General features: G+C 50.4%; 1 protein-coding gene and 1 long non-coding RNA gene across 15 annotated transcripts in view; one reads left to right on the top strand and one right to left on the bottom strand.

The window, feature by feature from the left end:
- Positions 1 to 23,834, bottom strand: part of LOC102165318 — a 381,153-nt gene that overhangs the window by 340,484 nt on the left and 16,835 nt on the right. For 5 of the 14 annotated variants that reach the window (XR_002337031.1, XR_002337032.1, XR_002337030.1 and 2 more), the window contains exon 1: positions 1,055 to 1,652. The exons of 2 other annotated variants lie outside the window; for them this stretch is intronic. Coding sequence is in view for 1 of the 12 variants with exons in the window: in XM_021066709.1 (XP_020922368.1) it covers positions 1,055 to 1,882 (828 nt within the window). In the remaining 11 variants the exon portion in view is untranslated. Of the gene's footprint in view, positions 1 to 1,054; positions 1,888 to 18,626; positions 21,952 to 23,834 lie in introns of those variants that run through there. 7 more of the 14 variants (XR_002337036.1, XR_002337037.1, XR_002337035.1 and 4 more) reach the window with 4 other exon arrangements.
- LOC110255977 lies at positions 791 to 2,648 on the top strand. The gene is made up of 2 exons (XR_002337044.1): positions 791 to 1,060; positions 1,201 to 2,648. It is a non-coding gene; the product is annotated as an uncharacterized LOC110255977 (long non-coding RNA).

Genomic DNA, 23,834 nt, shown 5'->3' with positions numbered 1-23,834 from the left:
CTGCACACCGTTCAAGAGAGATCCGTGACAGCTTCCAGAAGTCTTATTTGCAGGACGGACTTCTGGGTGAGAAACGGATTGGCCCTGCCAGCAGGGCCGGAGGTAGGAGAGGAAGTTTCACATCTGGGAAAGCATCCCCAGGAAACCATCTTCAGGGGTGAAGTCGGGGAGTTGAGGACAAAGAAAGAGAAGGAAAGGGAGGTCCCTGGTTTATCTGTGCATCGAGGTGGACTCTTGCTCAGTCATTCATTCAACAAACATCGACTGTAGGCTTACTCAGTGACAGGCACCGCGCTGATTCAAACAGCGCCCAGACAGATGGACAAGGAGAGGTGGGCGCTATGGATACAGGAGCAGTTTGCTTTCAGTTCGGGACTCAAGACTAAGCCCCCTCCCTGTGCTGGACAGGAAAGCTCTTCCATTACAAGCTGCACTGATTGGGCGGGGGTGGGGGGGTGGGGGGGTGGAAGTACTGGACCGAATTCCTGCCACCTCCCACGCGTTCCGAAAGCCTTTCCACACGGTCCTGGCGTCCGTCTGACGGATGGCCCAGTCCTTGCAGTAAAGCTGCTCACCAAAGGACCGGCATCCACCCCTACCGGTGAGAGGGGCTCAGTCCGGCCGCCTGCCCCAAGCTCTGCGTCCCAGCCGCATTGTGGGTGGCCAGTGGGCGGACGCCCGGAGCTCACCGAGGCGGCCCCGCTCCCAAGTTAACGGGCCTTCCAGCGCCACGAGATGAGAAGATAAGTGCAAGGGGTCGGGTCGGGCGGGTGCACGGAGGACGCGGGCCTCTCCCCAAGCTGGGGCTCTGCCCCCGAGGCAGCCAGCGGCTAGGTGGAGTTGGGCAGGGCGAGGACCCAGGATGCCTAGGATGGGGCGATGACCACTACCAACCCAGGCGAATCAGCTCCAACTGGAGGCAGAAGGATGGCTAAAATGACCTCTGCGAAGATGTCGACTAAAAGCACAAAAATTTCAACCTAGAACCTTAAGACCTTCCAAAAAGCGACGCAGTCCAATCAGATCCTTTCCCCGGAATCGCGGGGAAACTCACCTCCAGGTAAGCGACCTGTTCGGCAGAAGGCATCAATCCACGGGTGGAGACGAGGTGGTGGGTCTTCCATGCCCGGGCGATATGCACCAAGTAATCCACGTTAGGGGTTCCGGAGCCCCCTACCCCATTCCCCACCGTCCATCTAGGGCCAAAGCGCTGGCAGTCCTGGGATCCGCGGAGATCGCGGGCGAATTCGCTGGCCCCGGTTCCCCAGCGGCCGCATTCCCGGGCCCAGGGACGGGCGCCGAGCACATCATGGACCCCGGCGAGCGCATCCCGCCTCCTCGCGTTCAGAGAGCACCAAGCCCGGACGCAGCTCCTCGCCTCCTTTCTTCGCTGCTCATCGCGCCCCGTGACCCCAGGGAACCCCGCCGGGAACCCCTCTGCTAAGCTCGTGAAAGCCCCTAGGGCAAATCCGCTCTGAGCCTCGGTTTGCAGGTCCACGGGCCGGGGCGGGACGGGATGGGCGCCCGCCGGGCAAGAGAGATGCGGCAGGAAGCGCGGAGCGGCGGCTGCCAGCTGCAGGAGTGACGACCCCCAGGCCCACCGCCGCGCCCGCGCCACCTCCACGCTCTGCTCTCGGCGGGACCATTTGGCCCTTATATACGCGCCAGGCCGGGAAGGGATGGGGCGGGGAAGGCGGAGCGCGGGGAGGGGGCGGGCAAGGGCCGAACTGCTTCCTGGGAGGTGTAGTTTTGTCTTCCAATTGCAAGTGCAGAGCAGCTTGTTGGGTTCCCCTTGTCCTCCCCTGCGCCCTTCCTTCAGGAATAAGCCTGGGATTCCAGCCTCATCGTCGGCTCCGTTAGATCTAGGCTGGCCTTTGTGCATGAAGTGGGTCACACCGAGCTAAATTCCGCCCAGGATAACCAACCTTGTTAGCCTTGGGGTCAGACAAACCCAGCTAAGCTGCACTAGCCCCTCTCAAACCCCGCCATCAACTAGCTATGTGGCCTTCGCTTAGGAGTTACCTTGTCTGCCTCGAATCAGTCATCTGAGATGGAGAGAGAATATTAGCATCCGCTTCCACAGGATTGTAAAGGGAGAATAATATGGGGTGGCCCCACCTCCCCCACCCCTAACATAATCTGCGGCCCTCTCCTCACATTTGTTAAGGGCTAAACAAACCTGGTTTCTAGGCTCCACTTCTGCCAACCACTTGCCACCCTGAGACCCTCCTAGAGTAAAATTCTGGAGCTGCCACTGCTGGTGATTCAGGCTTCAATTTCTGTAGCCACCTCTCATACATTCAGCACCTGCATACCCTGGATTCAGTGAAGCAGGAGTCAAGCCAGAGGAGGAAGCAGCATGGCAATGACTGCCTGGATGTGAAAGAGGCTGTATGGACCAGGGGGCACCTAACCCTGCCCACCCCCCCACCCCGCCCCGGGAACAGTCAGGGTGTCCAATGTGTGTATGTGTATAACTGAATCACTCTGTTGTACAGCAGAAAGTATCCCTACATTGTTAAATCAACCCTACATCAATAAAACTTTAAAAAAGGAAAAACAAACAAAAAACAGTCAAGAAGTCCAGAGGGCTGGGGTCTGACCTGGTTCTGGAAGAAATGATTAGGAAGTATCCAGACAAAAAAAAAGACAAAACACAAAACCACCACCACCAAGGAGGGCAAAAGAGCCATCTGTGCAGGCAACACTGAGGGTATAAAAGAAGGAAGGGGAACAGGCTGAGGAGGAGGGGAGGGGGCTTGTGCTGATTTCCAGGGGCTGCTGTACAACTGCTCCACTTAGAACTACGAAGGTTTATTGTCTCAGTCCTGGAGGATATTAATATGTGTGTACACACATGGGTTAGTATGCACACATATATCCCCTGCTTTCTCTGCTGATCCAGAAGCAATGATACTCCAGTAGCAATAAGCACTGAGATCTATGGCTGGTTTCTAATACTGTTGTCTGATAAAATGAACCAGGGCTCCCAGGAGAAATGGTGGATTCCAGGGTTGGGGCAGGAAATATGCAAGATGAGCCCAGAGCATCTCATAGCCTCGGAAAATGAGATGATGTGAAGGCAGCACACCCATGCCAGCCACACAGTGATGGGGTACATCAAAGGGATCCAGAAACCAACTCAAAGAGCTCCTTGTGGCCAGAGTGGGGGATTGATTTGAGCAACAAACTGCATACCGTAGTATCTGATTACCACCCCAACTCTAAAATAAATATACATAAGTCCATGCATATATAATTAGATAATTTGAATAAATGAATATACATGGACAAAGAAATAAAAATTCATGTAGCTATTCTGCCCTCAAGGAACTAGAGCATGATGTTTGGCTCCCTAAGTGAGGGCTCCTCTCTTGCTTCCAAGAGTAAAGTGGAGCAGTGGGTATAGGGAACAGAAGACTCTCTCATTATCTAATCATGAGAAAAATTCCAGAGGAGAGATATTCTACAAAATACTTGACCAGGACCCCTCAAAGCTATAAAGGTCACCACAAATAAGCAAAGTGTGAGAAACATCACCACCCAAAGGAGCCTAAGGAAACATGCAACTAATGTGAGACTGGATCACCTTGCTGTACAGTAGAAAATTGACAGAACACTGCAAACCAGCTATAATGGAAAAAATAAAAATCATTATTAAAGTAAATAAACATAATGTGAGATCTTGAACCAGAAAAACAGCATTAGATCAAAACTAAGAAAACCCAGAAAAAAGCATGAGTTTAATCATCAATAATGTATCAATACTGATTCATTAATTGTTACGAGTGTATCAACCTAATAAAAGATGCCAATAACAGGAGAAACTAGGTGTGAGGTATATGGGAGTTCTGTATGATCTTTGCAACCGTTCTTGAAATCTATCCTAAAATAGGTTACTGGAGTTCCCGTCATGACACAGTGGTTAACAAATCCGACTAGGAACCATGAGGTTTCGAGTTCGATCCCTGCCCTTGCTCAGTGGGTTAACGTTCCGGCGTTGCCGTGAGCTGTGGTGTAGGTCGCAGACGCGGCTCAGATCCAGTGTTGCTGTGGCTCTGGTGTAGGCTGGCAGCTACAGCTCCGATTCGATCCCTAGCCTGGGAAACTCCATATGCCGCGGGAGCAGCCCAAGAATCGGCAAAAAGACAAAAAATAAATAAATAAGTAAACAAATAAATAAATTAAAAAATAAATAAATAAAATAGGTTACACTATATATACATAATCCTTATAAATATTTCACCTCCATGAAAGTGGTTAAAAAAAAAAAAAGCATCTAATCTCTCTTGTATGGAGTTTCCACATTTTGGAGGCCGGTTTGTAGCTCTCTCCTCTGTTACTGGTCATGTTTTCTAGCTCTATGCCATCACCATCCTGATTGAATTCTTCTAAAATGCTTAGATCTTAATATTTGGTGGCACATTCACTCACTTGCCTTTAGGAGTTGCTTGGTATTCTTGGACACCTGCATCTCCCTATTAAAACTGGAAGTAGAGTGCTAAATTTCAAGTAGGTATACATGAAAACTGTGAAGGAAGAATACATCCAGAAACTCCCTGCTGCCCACAAAATTACACGTAAACTTGACATTCTGGCATCAAGCCTGATCTTACCCTACTCTTCCAAGGCCCCTGGACTCCGGGCTAGCTGGAATATCTGCTGTTTGCAAGCTGATCTCAGTTGTCTCTGGTCCTCACTGTAGCTCCGAGTGCCTCCTCTCCCCCGAATGCCCTTCTCCCTCTGCTCGTGGAGATTTGTACTCATCTCATGGGAACTCCAATCCCAGCTCCCATGCCACCTCTTCCATGAAGTCCTCCCAGATGCCCAGGACCTGAGAGTACTCCATTCAACTTCCAAGAACTTTAAGTCTTTTCTAGACTAAGCTTCTTGAGTCCATGCATTTACTCCTCTTGGTCGTGTCCTCTTGTCCGCAACGTTGACAGTGTTTGCACAGAGCAGAGCCTTCTTAGGTATTTGGGAATTAAAGGTGATTCTTGGCATCCATGGACACTTGTTTTTACAGGTGGCGCCAAGACCAATATTGAAGGTGCTGATGCTCTGTTCCTGGGCGCGTGCGATGGGCCAAACACTGTCTTCAACATTTACGATGCATCGTGTCATAGAATCTCTTGATATGCCAATGGTGGGCGCTCTTATTAATCTCATATTAGATGAGAAAATCAAAGTCGGGAGCAGTTAAGCAACTTGCTGAATGTTGTAGGGCAAAGAAAGCCCTGTGCCAGGGCTCAAACCCAGAGACCTCTCTCAGAAACACCTCCACCCTACTCCATGGTTGGAGAGAGTGTGGCTGTAAATTTCCCAGAGGCCAGGGCTGCATCTCTTTACACTTGTACCTGCTGCACCCAAGTCCGTTCCAGGCAGAGAAGGTGCCCTGCCCAAGGAGCGCTAAGAATGTGGCTGAACAGGCAGAAAGCACTCAGCACCACGTCTTCCCACTGACAGGCGCTCAGAAAATGCTGGCAGTCCTGGGAGTCCGCCTGCTCTCCGGTCCCTCCTTCTTCCCCCTCCCTACCCCACTCCTGCTCTTCCGTCACCCCTTCCGCTTCCCTTTATCGAAAGGAGATGCTTCCTATGGCCCTGCTGTGCTGACAAGCAAGGTGATGGATGTCAATGGAGCAGCGTGCAGGAGAGAGGGGTAGAGGCACTGGCTTGGAACACAGTGCTCAGAGCCAGACACCGAGTCTCCATCAATCAACATCCATAACACATGATACGAGGGCCCAGGTCTTCGGGCCAGGGCTTTGGGAAAGTCTAAGCTTCTATCGTTCCATTCACTGATAACAGAAAAATCTATCTAAGAGCAGGCATACTCTGAGGCCGGGAAATATCAGATTAAATGGGTGACCTGGAGTTCCCGTCATGGGGCAGCGGAAATGAACCCTCAGCGGAGGAACCATGAGGTTGCAGGTTCCATCCCTGGCCTCGTGCAGTAGGTTAAGGATCTGGTGTTGCCATGAGCTGTGGTGTAGGTCGCAGACGAGACTCGGATCCCACGTTGCTGTGGCTCTGGGGTAGGCTGGCAGCTGTAGCTCTGATTGGCCCCCTAGCCTGGGGAGCTCCATATGCTGCGGGTGCAGCCCTAAAAAAGCAAAACAAAACAAAACTAATGGGTGACCCGAGCCAGACTAGATCCTAGGCTCAAAGCCCAGCTCTACCACTTTCTAGCTGAGTGACAAGGGCAGGGTACAAAGGATATATGCCTCTGCAGAAGGGGGATAATTCACAGGGCTATTTCAAGGCACAAGTGATTCAATACCTGGAAGACATCTGGGATATTCCCTGGCACAGGGCAAGCCCTCAGTAAATATCAGCTCCTGGGCGTGCTCCTGGGATGGTTCAGCGCTACAAGAACATCTCAGAAGTGCCAGGGGCTTAAGCCCTTCGAGGACAACGCTCGCGCAATGAGAAGAGGGAGCTGGATAAATACCCCAGCCATTCCGTCCTGCCTCTTGGCAGCTGAATTTCCTTCCACCCTGTTGCTCAGAGGGTCCCCAGAGAGATACAGCCCCAGTGTCCACAGCATAACCTCTCATGGACCCACACTTACAGCTGACTTTGCCCCTCCTGGTTCACTTGCCGCCATCCTCCAATGGGCTTCTCCAGATAAACTTCTAAACCAATTACTCACACCCAAACACATGTCTGTTTCAAGAGGAATCCAAGAAAAGACACCGCCCACCAAAATCGGTTTTCGTTTCTACATTTTCTATCTGTGCCGATGACTGTCTAAGTTTCAATCGGGGTAGAAATCTTCGGATGGTTTTTGATTCTTTTGCTCTATCCCCTCCATGTCTCCAAGCCCTTCTTTTTTTTAGGGCCACACCCACGGCATATGGAAGTTCCCAGGCTAGGGGTCCAATCGGAGCTGCAGCTGCTGGTCTACACCACAGCCACAGCAACGCAGGATCCGAGCTGCGTCTGCAACCTACACCGCAGCCCACGGGAAGACCGCATCCTTAACCCACTGAGCGAGGCCAGGGATCGAACCTGCATCCTCATGGATGCTAGTCGGATTCATTTCCACTGAGCCACAAAGGGAACTCCTCCAAGCCCTTCTGATGCACACTTTGAAGGGGCTTATTTCCATTATTCCATTATCCCTACCCTAGCTGGGGTCCTCATAACTTCCCACCATTACTCACACCATCTGCCTGCCTGGAATGTTTTCCGGGCTTGCCCTGAGTGGCTCCTCTACACCAGGTCCTGTGCCAGGTGTGTCCTTCAAGGCTCCTCCGGGATCGCCTCCCCTCCTGCCCCATGCCAGCGATGGCCCTCTCCCCAGAACCTCCTGTTATCCACACCGTTACCTGCTCCGCTCATTTACCATCGACACTGACATTGCCATTGCTCTTTTTCATCACCGGTTATTTACACTTGCCTATTTCTGGCTCCTCCCATAAATGTTAGGGTCTTAGAGCCAAGATGACAGCATATTTTTTTAATCCCCTCAAGAGAAGCTCAGTCAACACTGGCTGGTTCCACGTGATTGACACGCTTACATTGGTTGGTTCCATGTGATTGACACGCTTACATTGGTTGGTTCCATGTGACTGACACGCTTGCATTGGTAAGAAGGCAAAGGCAGGTAAGCGGTGTTCTGGCAAGTGGACAGACTTACTCATTCCCCACACTGGACTGAATCAACCCCCAGAATTTCATCCACAAAGCTCCACCCTAAGCCTGATATCACAGCAAGCTGCCCAAGCTGGTAGAATGAATTGGCTTGCCCAGCATCCTACCAGTCAATATTTTTGATGGTTCATGGCATCACGGGGTGGGAAGGGAGGGGGACAGGCTTTAAAGTCGGTGGTGTTACCACCTGTAGAAGGGATAGTGTCCGCCTGAAAAGTGCTATGAAGACAGGGAGTTGATAGCTTTCTGCCTCTGGACTGAAAAACAGTGACCACTCATTCATTCAGTCATTCAACAAACATCTGTTTGGCATCCAGTAAGCAGCAAGCATGATGCAAGGCAGGGGCGGTATGATTACCAGGTTGACAGTCAAGGTCCTTGTCCTTGTCGGGGAGACAAACAAAAAAATAAGCAGACAACCAGATGAAATAACTGCAGATGGTGATAAGAAATAAGGAAACCAAGAAGGATAGAAAGACAAGGCTGTCATAGAGACAAAGGGAGTCTGACTTGGAAAGGCTTCTCCAAGGGAAGAACAAGCTATGAAGCTGCTGAAAACTAGATCATCGCTGGAGCGAACACTCCCCTGCCCCTGAGGTCTTCCTGGAGGAGCTGGACTCTACTTTGGCTTTAAAAGCAGACAGAGAGGTTTGGTTAAACGCTGCCGCAGGGGTGGCTGAGCAAAGGCTAAGACGTGGGGGGAAGGTGCGTGCAAGGGAGACGATCAGGAAGGAGAGAAAGCACAGCCGTGCTCTCCTGCTACAGGACATTATCCGAACAGGTGTGACACGGTCTCACACGCAGGTGAAGTGCAGCGGCGCGGCCAGCTCTTCTCCAGGTCTCCCAGGATGGCAGGCACCCGTTCAACCAAGAACTCACATTTTCCCCAGGGAACGAAGTAGCTTCAGAAAGCCCTGGACACCCAGGCGTGCCCACCCACAGTGAGCAAAGGCAGGGGACCCATCTGAGAATACACCCTCTGCCTTTCACAGGGCGAACCAAATCAAATACGGCGTCCTGGAAAGGGGTCCCAGGGTGTGCTCGATGGGGAATCAGAGCTCGGAACCGGCCCTGGGCTCTTCCTAGAGTGAGCAGGGAGCCCTACCCTGATTTTGCAAGAAGCTGTCATGCACGTCATCTCAAAGCACCAGGCCAGGCGTTCACCCGAGATGCCCTCCAGCCTCCCTCCTCCCTCCGGCCACTGCTTCCATGCCAGGGAGCGGGTCAGATGCGTGGGACAATGACTGGCCCCACCCTGCCCCTCCCCCCACCCCGGAAGGAGGAGGCACACACCACTGCTCCCCTGGGAACACTGAGGCTTTGTCTGCCGGAGGTTCTGAAACCACCTCCTGGCTTACCTCATCCAACCCTGGAAGTTCCATCTCTTCCTTCTCCTCCACTGAGGAGTCCGGGGGGCTGGGTGGATGGAGGGGGAGAGCGGCAGAAAGGAGGGGTAGCTAATGACGGCCAACCAGCGTGTCCAAGCCTGTCCCCCCAACCCTAGTATGAGGGGCCCATTATCACTCTACCTCCCTTACAGACGAGAAAATCAGCTAAGAGGCCAAGATCTCATGGTGGGCTTTGAACTGGCTTTGAACTCCGGCTATTCTGACCACACGACCTGTAGATTTTCCTTCCACATGCCCTGCTTCTCCACCGGCCAGACGTCGGACCAACTGAAGGGGTGGCTCTTTCTTGCTCTATCGAAAACATCCCAGATGGAGCAAAGGAGGAGGCCCCAGTTCAAGTTCTGGGTCAGCCCTTCATCAACAGAGTCTGGGTTTCTTGCAGGAAAATGAGAGGCTCGTGTCCAAGTCCCTGATGAGGTAAGACGCCATCAGGCTTTTCCATGGGCTCTACAGAAAAGGCTCAGGTAATGAGACAGAATAACAAACATCGCACTGTAATTCATTCATCCAATGAAATATGTATTGAGGGGCTTCTGGGTGCCAAGTCCAGGGCAGGGAAAAGCAACAAGAATATAACTCTTCAACCTGGAAGCAGAAGGCCCCTTCCTGAGGAATTTGTTCAATGCCTCATTTTACATATATGGAAAATGAGGCCCAGAGAGGGCAGGTGTCTCGCCCAAGGTCACACAGCAAAACAGCTGTAACCACCAAGGCCTACGGGAGGGAGGTGACCTAACAGTGGGGACTTTTAGTAGCCCTGGCCGTCAGGAGAAGGTGGGACATGTCATTTGGTTCCACCTCATAGTTCTGTTCTAAATCAACTGAGCCAGGAAACCAAAACCCCTGGACCTCCTTGGGGAGAGGAACCAGCCACTGATCTTTCGGCAGAAGCCAGCCTCCTTGCAGGCGATGCCCCCATAGAGAAAAGCCCCAATTTGCTGATGCACTTCAGTGAGGCTGGGTTTTAAGCTCCACCCCCACCCCAACCCTGACAAATTTTCCATCAATATTCATTTGGCAGGAAGCCACTCCTTGAGCAATTGTCAAGCGCATCTGTCGCATCACAAGTAAGACGTCCTAAAGAAAATGACTTTAGTCGAACTGCCCAGGAACCAGACCTGGCAGGTGGCTGAGAGACCATCCCTCTCACCCTGCAGATCACCCACCAGACAGCCCCTGGGTAGGGAGCTGCTCCGTCAAGGAGCCCCCAAAGTTAAGAGAAGCAAGCAATGTCAGCGCCACGGCAAGTGCCGGAAGAACTGCCTTCTCCCTCTCGAAGTGGGGCTGAGCCACATCCGAGGATCCTAGAGGACACCCAAGGTGGCACAAGACCACAGCATGGCAGAATCCCGGGGGCAGGAGGGAGCAGCACAGAGTGATCTGCATCTCAAGAAACCACTAAACATCCCACCTGCAGAAGCACAGAACTCCCCAGGGAGTTTAAATGAGCCTTGGTTTTTTCCTTCCCTCCCTCCCTCCCTTTTTTCTTTTTATGGCCTTACGTGCTGCATATGGAAGTTCCCCTGCTAGGGGTTAAATCAGAGCTGCAGCTGCTGGCCTATACACAGCCATTGGCAACTGTGGATCCGAGCTGCACCTGCAACATACATGGCAACTTTCGGCAATGTAAAATCCTTAACCCACTGAGCGGGGCCAGGGATCAAACCTGCATCCTCAGAGACAATGTCAGGTCCCTTAACTGCTGAGCCACAGGAACTCCGAGTCTTGGTTTTCTCATTAATTAACCCAGTGATTCCCCGCGGGGAGACGGATTCCAGCCACTCGATAAGGTGCGAAGAACACTAGACAGCAGGTCATTTTTCAGGGTAATCCTGATCCGTCTTCACAGGGAGTGATCGTCAATGGGGCGAAAGCCATCTGTACCCACGGACTGTCACTGGGAGACTTGAGACTCGCCTCTTGTCTAAAAGGCAGTGTCTAGAAGAAGCTACAGGCTGGAAAATGCAGCCTGGTCTGTGCCCCCAGCCCTGAGGGACACTGGGGAAGGCGGAGTCTGCGTTAGAAGACTGGGCGGGAGGCACGAGGAAAGATGACGCACCAATGGGGTTTCTGCCTAAGACACCCTCTTGCCTCAGGTCTCTGCATGTCTGCCCACGTGTCACCTCCTTAGAAAAGCCTGCTCTGGCCACCCTATTAAGGTATCTCCTGCTTTCCCATTAATTTCTGACACTGTAGCCCTGGGCTGGGGTGGAGGGGACCCCATGTGTTGATGAGAAGGGACCTCCACGCAGTAACACTGCTGACCTCTTTCTCCACGTTGTCCTCAGGGAAAGCAACTGACTGCAGGGTGAAAGCCATGGGGTCCTCGGCTGGGAGCGGCTCGTTCACTGCAAGGTGCTGAGAATCAGAGCTTGAGTCTCAGAAGTGTCCCTGCTCAGAAGCTCTCAACGTCCCCCCAGAAGACTGTCCCAAGGATTAGACTCGAAGGGAACAGAGTCCTCATGCGAGCCCACCTGGTTCCAAGCCAGACAGGTCCTCCACCTAAGCTCTGCTCATTATACATCTAACATGGGCACGCTGTCCCTCTGATTCCTATCTCGCTTTAAAATCAGGGACCTCTGGTCCATATGTTTCTTTATTTTGCTGGCTTTCCTGGTAGGATGTAACCACTAGACTCCTTGGCTTTGCTCACCTCTATATCTCCATCCCCTAGAAGGGTACCCAGCACGTCGTAGGTATTGATGGAGCAGACTGATAATCATTGTGAGGCTCTGTTTCGTGCTCGGCATGTGATGAATGTGCCACCTGATCTTCTCCATACCTTCTGAGGATGATGTGATTTAACCCATTTTGCAGATGAGGAAACTGGCATTCAGAGACCCGGTGACCCTCCCACAGCCACACGGATAATGGGCAGCAGAGCCAGCCCCTGAAGAGCAGGGAGGGGTTGAATTCCACTTCAAACCACACCGGAAGTTTGACACTGTCAGCAGCAGTCAGTTTTTTTGTTTGTTTGTGATTGTTTTTTGCTTGTTAGGGCCACACCCGCAGCATATGGAAGTTCCCAGGCTAGGGGTCTAATCGGAGCTACAGCTGCCAACCTACACCACAGCCACAGCAACATCAGATCCGAGCCGCATCTGTGACCTTCACCACAATTCACGGCAAGGCCAGATACTTACCCTACGGAGTGAGGCCAGGGAGCGAACCCACAACCTCATGGTTCCTAGTCGGGTTCGTTTCCGAGCAGCAGTCATTTTAACTGGAAAGAGCAACTCTTTATTTTATTTGACACACTCACCTTCAACCTATCTGTGTTCAAAAGCTAGATCCGAGTCCAGAAGAAAAAGAGGATCCAGGAGTACCCGCTGTGGTGCAACAGGTTAAAGGATCTGGCACTGGGTTGCAGCTGTGGCTTGGAATCAACCCCTGCCCCAGGAACTTCCACATGCCATGAGAATGGTGAAAAAAAAATTAAAATAAATAAATAAATAAATAATCAACAGAATATCTAAATACACACTCATAACAAGTAAGGAGACTGAGCTTGTAATAACAATAATAATAATAACCTTCACACAAAGAAAAGCTTAGGACCAGATGGCCCTGCAGATGAATGCTGCCAAACATTTAAATTAACACGAATCCTTCACAAATTCTTCTAAGAAATAGAAGAGAAGAGATCATTCCAGGAGGCCAATATTACCTGGATACCCAGTAAATACCCAGTGTTACCTTGCTACCAAAACAAGACAAACACATCACAAGATAATAAAATTACACACTAATACCCCTTTATCAACATCAGTGCAAAAATCCTCAACAAAATGGTAGCAAACCAAATCCAGCAACATAGACAAAGATCATACATCATGATCAAGTGGGATTTATTCCAGGAATGCAAAGCTGATTTAATATAAGAAAATCTATCAGTACAGTACACTACATTAATTGAAAAAAAAAGAGCAAAAACTATATAATCATCTCAATTGACACAGAAAAGGCATCTGACAAAATCTAAAACCGTCTCATAACAGAAACACTCAACTTGCCACAGCTGCAGCTTAGATCACAACTGTAGTTTGAGTCTAATGCCTGGCCCGGGAACTCCATGTGCCTCCTGGTCCCCCCCCCAAAAAAAAATCCACTCAACAAACTAGGAGTGAAAGGAGGCTTCCTCAACCTCATTAAGGCCATCTATGAAAATCCCACAGCAAGCATCATACTTACTGGCGAAAGGCTGAATGTTTTCTGGTCAGGAACAAGACAAGAATGTCCACTCTCACCACTACTATTCAATACTGTACTGGAGGTTCTAGCCACAGCAATGAGGCAAGAAAATTAAATAAGGGTATCTAGATTTAAAAGGAGGTAGTAAAACTATTTCTCTTTAAAGATGACATGCTAATAACAAGGATTGGTGAAGAGATGGAGAAATTGGGCCCCTCATAGACTGCTGGTGGGAATGTAAAAGGCAGCAATCATTTTGGAAAACAACCTGGAAATCCTCAAATGATGAAAGATGGTGTTACATTATGATGCGGCAATTCCACTCCGAGGTATATACCTGAGAGAACTGAAAATGTAAGTCCACACAAAAACCTGTACACAAATATTCATAGCAGCATTCCCAGATTCCCGAAGTTAAACTGTAAGAAGCCATTTAGCATCTTGGAACACACCCTCTGACACCCTTAAGCCACCATGGAAGGTTCTGAGTCCTCGGAGAGTACCATTTTGAAGAGATTATTTGTAGGTGCTCTGGTCAACCACTCCAGTTGAGCCATCTCCAGCAAGATGTCAGAGATGTTGAAAGCGACCTTAGATCCCTGAGACTAACCATCCACCAACTGAAAAACCACTGAATGGTTTCCACTGATACCGCATGAGACCGAAGAAGTACCTGGCTAAACTTTGCTCAAATTCTGACTCACAAATCTGTGAGATATATTACAATCAATGTTCGTGGTTTGAGCCATTAGGTTTTGGGGGCCGTTTTTAAACAGCAGAGGATAACTGCTGGACTTGGAATATGTATAAACATATTCCAGACTTAGGTAAGTTTTTCCTTTTTTCCTTTGTGAACAAGGAACATGTGCCCTTAATTGACAGTCTGCACCCATGCCAGGGACTAGGCTTAGGGTAAAGGCAACTTGGGCGGGGTGAGATGAAAGGAAAGAACTGGGGTCCCCAGTGACATCATACATCCATTGAATCAGCTGGCCCTGGAACCCATCCAACCATTAGACTCCTTCTACATGAGGAAGTACATGTCCTCACCATTTAAACCCAGTTATGTTGTGGTTTATGTCACTTGCCTAGAAGGCATCCTTGACTAACCAGTCATGTTGACTGCACCAGGCTGAAGTCTGAACACCTAGCCCACTCCGGTACTGACTCTGTGCGTGTGATCTTGGAGAAGTCATTCAACCTTTCTGGACCTGTTTACGCCATCTCGGACATGGGGAGAATTTTCCCTATCCATCCTTACTTTGGAAGATGACCCTGAAAACCAGTTAGGTGTAAAGGACCTCTAGAAACCTGAGGCAGTGCTGGGATTTCTGCATTAGCTTCTCACCTCTTGCATCTTAACCTCAAAGAGGCTTTGCAACATCCCTTTACAAACATCATATCATTCAAACTCCATGTCAATACCAAGTACCATGATTCCCTTGCTGGGAGATAAGGAAACAAGGAGTGACTTGCCCAAGGTCAGAGAAGCTGGGGCTTACACGCCTGCCCTCTCATTGACGGTCCATGATTACACTGCATCAGTCACCACCCCGTCAAATACTCAAGCTGCATTCATCTGCAGTCAGAGATAATGAGGTCTTCCTACACTGGCAATGCAATTACCCCATTTATTTATTTGCTTAACCGATCGCTTCTGTTAAATCGTGAATGTCAAATGGCACTTGCTGAGCCTAGGAAAGTCTCTTAAATGCTCATTAATTTGTTTCTGAGACTCACTACTGTTTAACAATGCCTGTGGAGAGCATTCATTTGACTCTTAGTCTTTCCTTCCTTTGAAAGCAGCTTCCCACCATGGGAAAAGGGCAGACCTGAAACAAGAGACAGGGCTACTGTGCCGAGAAGACCAGTCCCACGTGCATTCTGAAGACAGACTGTACTCACTCCAGCCTGCCCTTGACAGTTCATTCTTCCACTTGGGTTCCTTTTTGTGCCTGCAAATCCTTCTAATAAATACCTCTTTGGGTCCATGCTAGTTCCATTTGGGTATCCACCACCAGTAACTGAAGTTCAGCTTCCCAACCATGTGCTAAGAGGTCGTGATAAAGACAGCCACAGGGCCTATTAAGATGGGAAAGCCATCACAGCATGGTGTGCATGCATGCATTTAAATAGCCTGAATGGAGGTTCCCCCCAAAAAATCAAAAATAGAGTTGCCATATGATCCAGCAATCCCACAAGACTACAATTCAAAAAGATACATGCACACTTATGTTCACAGCAGCATTATTCACAATAGCCAAAACATGGAAACAACCTAAATGTCTATTGATAGATGAATAGATAAAGAAGATGTGGTATACATATACAATGGAATACTACTCAGCCATAAAAAAGAATGAAGTAATGCCTTTGCAGCAACATGGATGCAACTAGAGATTATTATATTAAGTGATGTACGTCAGAAAGTGAAAGACAAATATCATATGACACCACTCATATATGGAATCTAAAATGTGACACAAGTGAACTTACCTAGGAAACAGACTCACGGAGATAGAGAACAGACCTGTGGTTGCCAATGGGGAGAGGGGGTAGGGGAAGGATGGATTGGGAGTTTGGGATTGGCAGATATTAACTATTATATATTGGATGGATAAATGACAAGGTGCTACTGTATTGAACAGGGAGCTATAGTCAATACCCTGTGATAAACCATAATGGAAAAGAATATGAAAAAGAATAGAGAGATACGTACATACATATCCATGAATAACTTTGCTGTACAGCAGAAATTAGCACACCATTATAAATTGACTATACTTGAATAAAATAAATTGTTAAAAGATAAAAATAAAACAATAAAAAATAAAAATAGACTGATATTTGTAGGCTATCTTCCAGCTAAAAAATCCCCTACATTTTGGAAGAAGTCTCAATAAACTTGCACAAAATTGTTGCTCAGAATTCCCTTCTGCTTAGGTAATGCTGGGTCCACTACTGGAGACCCATCACTGCAACGACAACCTCTCCATCAGCATCATGGGAAGAAAGGAGAAGCTGATCCAAAGGCATGCCTTCCACTTGGAACAGCAGCCCGCCTTAGTGTGAAGAGGAAGGTCTGAAGTCACCTGGGTAAGTTGGCAGGCGACCCAATAAGACAGAGGAGCATCTAGAAGTGTTAAAAGGCAAGAGATGAAGAAGCAAGTACACTGACATTCAGAATGATGGAAGAAACCTAGAAAATGCTTGAGTCATCTCAGCTCGAAAAGCTTTTCTCAGTTGTGATGACTATGTGTCCATTGCCCAGCAGGTCTCAGCTGACCAGGAGGATCATTTGTGACAAAGAGACAGAGGCTACACCTTGCGTGTCCTTTGACTCTCATTTTTTTATTATTCAGGGTCCCGATAGGATCTAAATGGCCCATCCATATGGGGGGACTGAAGAGAGTTTAAGACAGGGACTGCATAAGACAGGAAGATTTCGGGCATCCTGCAAGGGAGAGGGCCAGCTGAAGTGGTGAGGCTTGACCCCCACGAGGTCAGAGGGGTAAGAGCAGCCACCATTTCCAGGATCTAAAGAGGGAGACCTGCCTGCCAGGGACTGTGGCCACTTGCTTCTCACCCTCCAGTCTCGTGCCCGTTACTCCCTGGCTAGACCCAGCTGGGATTCAGAAGCTGAGAGCCTGCCAATGCGATGCTGATAGGGCAGCTCTTGGAGCCCGGAGCAGGGCATAGCAGGTGGGATGGGAAGAGATGCACCACCCTTATTGGAGCATCAGAGTCGAGAGCCAGGGGGAAGCTGTGGCCCTGACTTCCCACCCCAGCTCTAGATCTCTGTTTCCAGCTGGCTATGAGACCTCTGCCACTGGGTGGCCCACGGGCCTCTCAAACTCAGCACATCCCAACCATACTGCTCATCTTGCTTCTCAGTTCTGGTGCTTCCCTGGTCCTCCTGATCTGTTCCATCTCCCTAGTTCTGCCTGCTGGTCACAGAGGCTTAACGCCGTAGGGCTACTTGCCCTCTGCTCTCTCCATCAGCTGCTAAGCCCTCTATCATCCTGTGTTTCACTATTTCTCCCATCCTGGCTTTTCTCATTTTCTTCTCTCTGGACTGCTGGCATCTTCTAACTGGCTTCCACATCATTAGCATCTTCCCCTTTAAATGCATCTTACACACCATAGCTCAATTCATTGAAAACATACCACGGATCTTGATTCATCTACCCACAACGTAACTTAACCCCCCCCCTCCTTGTTCCCCAGATATGTCCGTGTTGCCTGCCTTGATTTCCTTTGCCTGGAGGAGGGCCCCCCCTTCCCCTTCACTTCCTGGAGCCTGGCCTTCCTTTATGCTCCCCAAAGATTTTGATCTTTCCCTCCTCCTCGCTCCCTAGATATCTGGCTTGTACCCCTCCTGGGGCATCTAGCCCACTCTATCTTAGGTAACCCTAATCCAGGGACATGGGTTCTTTCCTATTTTCCTTACCACACTGTAAACCCGGGGCAAAAGATCATGCCCTGTCCATGCCTCTAGTTGCCCCTGGTAACGAGCCAGGCGGCTGGCTTTGTTGTAGGTGTTTAGGACCTGTGTGCTGAGTGAATGGATGTCACCATCACGTGGCAGATTTTCCAAAGGCCGAATGTGCCATTTAGTTCTTGGTCTCTCTTGTCTGCATAAGAATACAAATCAAGGCCAGCCCAAGTGAGCCTCATGAGGATGGCCCGGCATAGGACTAACTCCATAATATACGCCGACTGCTTTATGAAAGCACTTTCCAAGCAGACTTACAGCATATCCAGGCACACAAGGTTGGGAGCTGCTATTGCGAGATTTATTGGATCATTACATGAAGTAGAGGACAACAGGTATTGTGCGAATTGAGTAAGGGTGACCCAGGGCATCCGAACCGCCCCTTGTGAAACATCGGCCCTCAGGCTCCATATCATCTACAATTTGCCAAAAAGATTTGGATGGGGCCTGTCCCCAGGTTCACAGAGTCAGGGAAGAGTCTTAAAGTCTTAAGTCCATGATGCTGGGTGGAGGTTGCGGGAGGGGGGAGATGGGGGAGGTGAGAAGAGAAGAATTGTCAAAAGTGCAGTGATTGAGTGTCTGTCCCTTTTTTCCTCCCTCGTGCTCCCTCCCTCCGTCCCTCCCATCCCTGTCTCCTGCACAAGGAACTATTGAGCAGGGACAGAACAAACGCGCCCTTATGCAGCTCCCACGGAGTCTCTGGGTTTGTCCCAGACAGCTGCCTGTAGCACGCTATGGTTACTCATTACCCGGGTTCCCAGGCAGGAAAAGGAGCGAACTTAATAGACCCGAACTAACCCTCAACTCAAACACTCCAGCCGTAAATAAATAAATAAGTCAGGTGTACCAGGACTGGGGGGGCGGCGGGGGTGGGGGGAAGAGGGCAAGCCAGGGGACTGACCGGGTTAAAAAAATGAGAGTTCCTCAAAGGGGAGGGGGAGGAGGACAGAGGAAGGAAAACTCCCTTTGGAGAAAGGACAGAGGGGTGTTTGTGCTGCGGGCTTGTCCTTGCCTGCAGAGTGGACTCGAGTCTCAGCTGGCCATTCACAGGCATCTCAGAGAAAGAGGACTTTGAGAGGAAAGGCCAGAATGCCCAATTTCTCCAGCTCCCGTGCCCCCCTCCCCAAGCGTGGCTGGCTTCTGGAAGTGATCACCTGCCACCACACTTGTTAGCAGGAGAGGTGCTGCGAGGTAGGGCCTGGGTTTTACCTCCCGCCTGACCCCCAGAGCGACTGGTTTCATCCACAATCATCAGAACGCCCGCTGAACCGATGGGAGGGGTGTGGATGGATGGAGAAGGCAGAGGGATTAAGAGGCAGGGTGACTGCTGGCGTAAGGACAGTCATGGCCCCCCCGGGGACACTGGGCAATGTCTGGAGACATTTGGGGGTGTCATGGCCGAGGGTACGGGTGGTACTGGCATTTAGTGAAGAGAGGCCAGGATTCTGTTGCCCATGTTCCAATGCACAGGACAGCCCCCCGACGCCCACAACGACACAGAAAGCTCCGGTCCCAAGGTCATGGCGATGAGGTTGGGAAATCCTACTCTGGATCCAAGTCTCAGAACCCAGTCGGAAGCCCAGGTCACCTCTGATTCTGCAGAGAGTATGAGTCAGTCCATCAGCCCATATTCCATAAACCCACGCATTCTTCCGGGATGAATGAGGGAGGGAAATTCTAGACCCACACATTTGCCTCCTTTTCACTGACTCTGGAGACAAAAGCCACAGAGCAAAGGCGACCTCACTACACACACAGGGTGAACACTGATCAAACCAGCCCTAGGTCACTGCCTGGCGAGTTAACAGATTGACCAAGTAATTTCCGTACCAAGGGCCGTGGGCACCTATCACCTTGTCTCAGCGTCTCTGCCTACCTTGAGGCTCTGGGGGTGGGGAGGGTGTGTTTGGGATTTTTCCTCCTTATTCAACGTGTGGTTCACGGGTGGAACGATACTGCAGGAGACTCCCACCCTCGGTGGACCTCGATATAAGTCAAGGTGACCAGGGATGGTTCCCAGTCACCGTCTCAGGACCACGGCGAAGTTTAATGAGCTCTTTCAAGAGGTAAAGGGAGAAGACCTGCAAAGATGAACATGACCTGATTACCAGGGGCAAGTGTGCAGTAAGTGTGGACAACTTCAAGGGCCAGGATGAGATCTGTTCTCCGGTGTGGCTGTGGCAGCCAAGCATCGGTGTGTCTAGCACAGCCCTCAGTGTGTCCCAGGAAGACCCTTGGAAGGGCTACTGTCAGGTCAAAGATGGAGAGGGGTGATGGGGGGGGGGGTGTTCATGGGATGTGCGTATGTGTGTGTAAGTGGGGTGTGATGTGCATGTGCACGTGTGTGTGATGTCTGTGTGGTGCACGTGCATGTGATACAGGTGTGTACCTGCATGTGTTGTGTATGTGTAGGCAGCTACACCAGCTCATTCACGCCAGAACAAGAGCGCCAAGGACGATTCTGGAGATGAGGCTGTCCTAAAGCACCTCTCATTGATGGACACGCTTGGGAGACAGGATACCTGGAGTCTAGTGGCTCCAAGAAGAGGCTCTTTGGTTTCACGTCTCTGCTGCTTTGGAGCTATGGGACCTTGGACCAGGTGTTTAACTTACGTGGGACCCGGTTTCCTCATCTCTAAAAAGGGCTAATAAAAGTACCCACCTCATGGTTACGGGACTTAGTGAATTCATGTCATGCACCAGTGCTAGGGGCCTGGCACGCACACAGGACATGAAAGCTATTCTGATGACTGCTGCTTCAGGAGAAAGTTCTTCCTGGAGTCTAACCTAACACCACCTACTCCCTTTTCTGCTTCCCAGGGAAAGCCATTCCCCATGGGCTGATCACCTCTTTGCCTAAGAGTCTTCTGCAGACTTCATGTGCCTCTCGGTGGAGATGTGAGAGCTCTGCCTGGCCCAGACAGGATGGGTTGGGGTGAGCTGATCACCCGCCTTCCACCTTGGGACCCTAAGGCCTTCCGTGGTGGTCCCGGGAGTCTGCAAAGAAAGCCTGGCCGGGGTTTCCCCCCTGACGCCTGCAGCGGGCGGGCGCCTGCCTTGCTAGGTCCCCCAGATGCCTGATGACAATATTATTGCCACAATAAAGCAATGATGGCCACTATCAACACTCAATCAGCCTGGCCTGCCCTCACAACCGGTTTGTCAAAGCGGCCCCTCCCTGCCCCGTTGTTAGCTCTCCACTTGCTTATCTGGTGCTGGAGACAGAAGTCTCTGGTTTAATTGTGGCAAATTAATTATTGAACTTCATAGCCAGCTCCTCCCCACCCACATGACAATCACTCCATTCAAGACCAAGGCGAGGCGGAAACCCTGGGCACGGCAGGCCCGCTGGGGGCACGGTCAGTCCCACCCCAGAGACGGGCGGGAAGCAGCTGAGCGAAATTCTCTCCCTCCAGGAAATCTTCCCCACCCTCCTGTCCCTGACACCTGAGTGAAAGGGTGTCTTTATGACAACACTGGCTGCAGTCAACTCTTGCCATGTCTATCAGTAAATGGAGTTAAGCCGCATAATTCACCAGCTTATTTCGGCTGGCCGGTGTAAGCCCCCATGCCCCTGGTTCAAGGCAGATGCTTATTCCTGGTTGAAGTGATGAATGAACACAAAGATGTATCCTTTCCAACTCAACCCAAGCTACTGCGCAATCGTTGATAGATACAAAATAACACATGTAACTTACAGACGGAGAAATGAAGGCATAGGGTTAGGTCCCTTGCCCAAGACCTAAATAAGGAGCACAGCCGGATTCAAATTCAGAGCCCACACACCTCCTCGTCACTTGATGCCGCTTCCCGTGTGGATATTACGCATAGGTAACAGGAATCACCTGGACCCCACCCCCACCCTAAGGTCTGGACTGGAATCAATATCACTGACACACTTGGCACAATCTTCCTCAAACATCCTCCCTGCTCCCCAGCAGGACGAATGTGCTGGATTCTGTTTATTATTCCCTTTATTTTCCAGTGTGGTTTTACTACAGGTGTAGGGAGCACTAAAAACATGTTGCTTAGTGTTGCTTTTGAACTTCATCGAACCGATATCATCTTCCACGCAGGTGGCAACATCTCCCGGCCAGAAGTGAGGAGTGTGTTTTCCTGTATTTTCTTCTCTTCCACCACCAGTATGCTTCTCTCTTCGTCAGCACTCCTGGGGGTCTAGCATCTATGCTATTTCCATGTCTGTTTAAGGATAGAGAGTTTACATGTCTTTCTTTTTCTAGGAACGTGAAAGGCTCCCTACAAAGAGGATCCTAAAAATTGGACCCGGGTTGGACAAAGGGTGTCTGGGCACTTCCAGGTAGCCTGTGAGTGGCATTAGGAGCCCAGATCAGTATTTCTTGGATGGTGCATGGCCTGTGAGACAACAGCACGGCACTGCAGGGGCTTTAGAACAGGCTTCAGGAGTTCCTGCTGTGGCGAAATGGGATCGGCAGCATTTCTGGAGCACTGGGATGCGGGTTCGATCCCCAGCCCAGCATGGTGGGTTAAGGATCTGGCATTGCCACAGCTTATTGCCACTCAGATCTGATTACTGGCCTGGGAATACTGGCAAAAAAAAACGGACCTCAGAGCCAGCCTCTCCTGGGTATTAATCAGTCATGGGCACAACTGTTACAAACAAACCAGGGGAACAGTCAGTGTCTTACAGCAAGAGGCCTTTGTTCCATCATCTGCCGGCCTGCAGGCGGACCGTGGTTCTGCCAGCCTAGGATGGATGCAACTGGGCAACTTGGCTTGAAGTTGTCTACTGGCTGAGCTGGGATCCCAGGCTCTGAAATGCTATCAGCTTCCTACCACTGCGTAACAAACCACCCCAACACTTGGGGGCTTAAAAAAATTACTTCCTTCTTTCTTATGATTCCTCAGGTTGGCTGGGTAGATCTGCTGATCTCGTCTGGGTGTGCTCCTGTGGCTGGGGTCTCAGGGCCTCACTCAGATGTCCTGCAGTTAGTGCTGGTTCTCCACTGGGCACTCTTTCACGTGGCCTCTCAATCTTTACTTGGCTAGACCCGATGTCCTCACCACATGGGGGCTCATGGTTCCCAAGAGGGAGGCTTCACCACGCAAGGTCTGCGAAGGCTCAGCTCTGGAACCCACGCACAGCCTCTGACCACATCCTCTTGGTCAAAGCCAATCACAAGGCGGCCAGCCCAGATTCACAGGGGTGGGGCAGGGGAGCGGTAGAAACAGGCTCCCCTCTTGATGACACAAAGCACAACTTGACAATGCCAAGGGGAATGGATGCGGAGTGGCCTGATTCATTGGTGGGCCAGGGCAGAGCGTGAGTGATTAACTCCATCTGCCACAGCTGGGTTCAGATCCACTCCCCCTGTGTTTTATTCCAGAGCCAAGACTGAAGGGACAGCAGAGACCTGGGACATGCTCTTCTTGAGGGGGACCACGGGAGCCCAAACCATCAGGAAGCCTCTGCTCCCAGCATGGTGCTACCATTCCACTGGCCAAAGCAAGTGACGTGGCCACAGCCAAGGTCCACGGCGCTGGGACCGTGAGAAGAGGAGCAGGGTGCCTATACACTGAGCAAGAATCCAAGCTAACACTGGCCCTCCAGTATGTAGTTCTTGCCTTAAAAACAAGGGAGGACCCTCCTTTGGAGGGTTAGGCAGGGTAATGGAATCGTCCCGGTTCACCTGGGACCTTGCTGGTTTTAGTACTGAAAGTCTCACAGCGCAGACACCCCCTCTGTGCTGGGCAAACTGGGATGGTTTGGGGATCCTATTTCAAGGACTAAAGGAGGCCTTCCAAGGGAGTTCCCGTCGTGGCTCAGCAGTAATGAACCTGACTAGTATCCATGAGGACGAAGGCTAGATCCCTGGCCTTGCTCAGTGGGTTAAGGATCCGGTGTTGTCATGAGCTGTGGTGAAGGTTGCAGATGCAGCTCTTCTCTTCCATATGCCTTGGGTGCGGCCCTAAAAAGACACCCCCCCCCAAAAAAAATAAACAATAAAAAAATTTAAAAATTAAAATTAAAAAAAGGAGACCTTCCCAAAGCCCTCAACCAGGTTTTATTCCCAGGATGAGTTACACTCTCCAGAAGTGAAAGC

Source organism: Sus scrofa, chromosome 12, assembly GCF_000003025.6.
Source record: "Sus scrofa isolate TJ Tabasco breed Duroc chromosome 12, Sscrofa11.1, whole genome shotgun sequence".
Taxonomy (NCBI): Eukaryota; Metazoa; Chordata; class Mammalia; order Artiodactyla; family Suidae; genus Sus; species Sus scrofa.
This window is presented reverse-complemented; position numbering and strand designations above follow the sequence as displayed.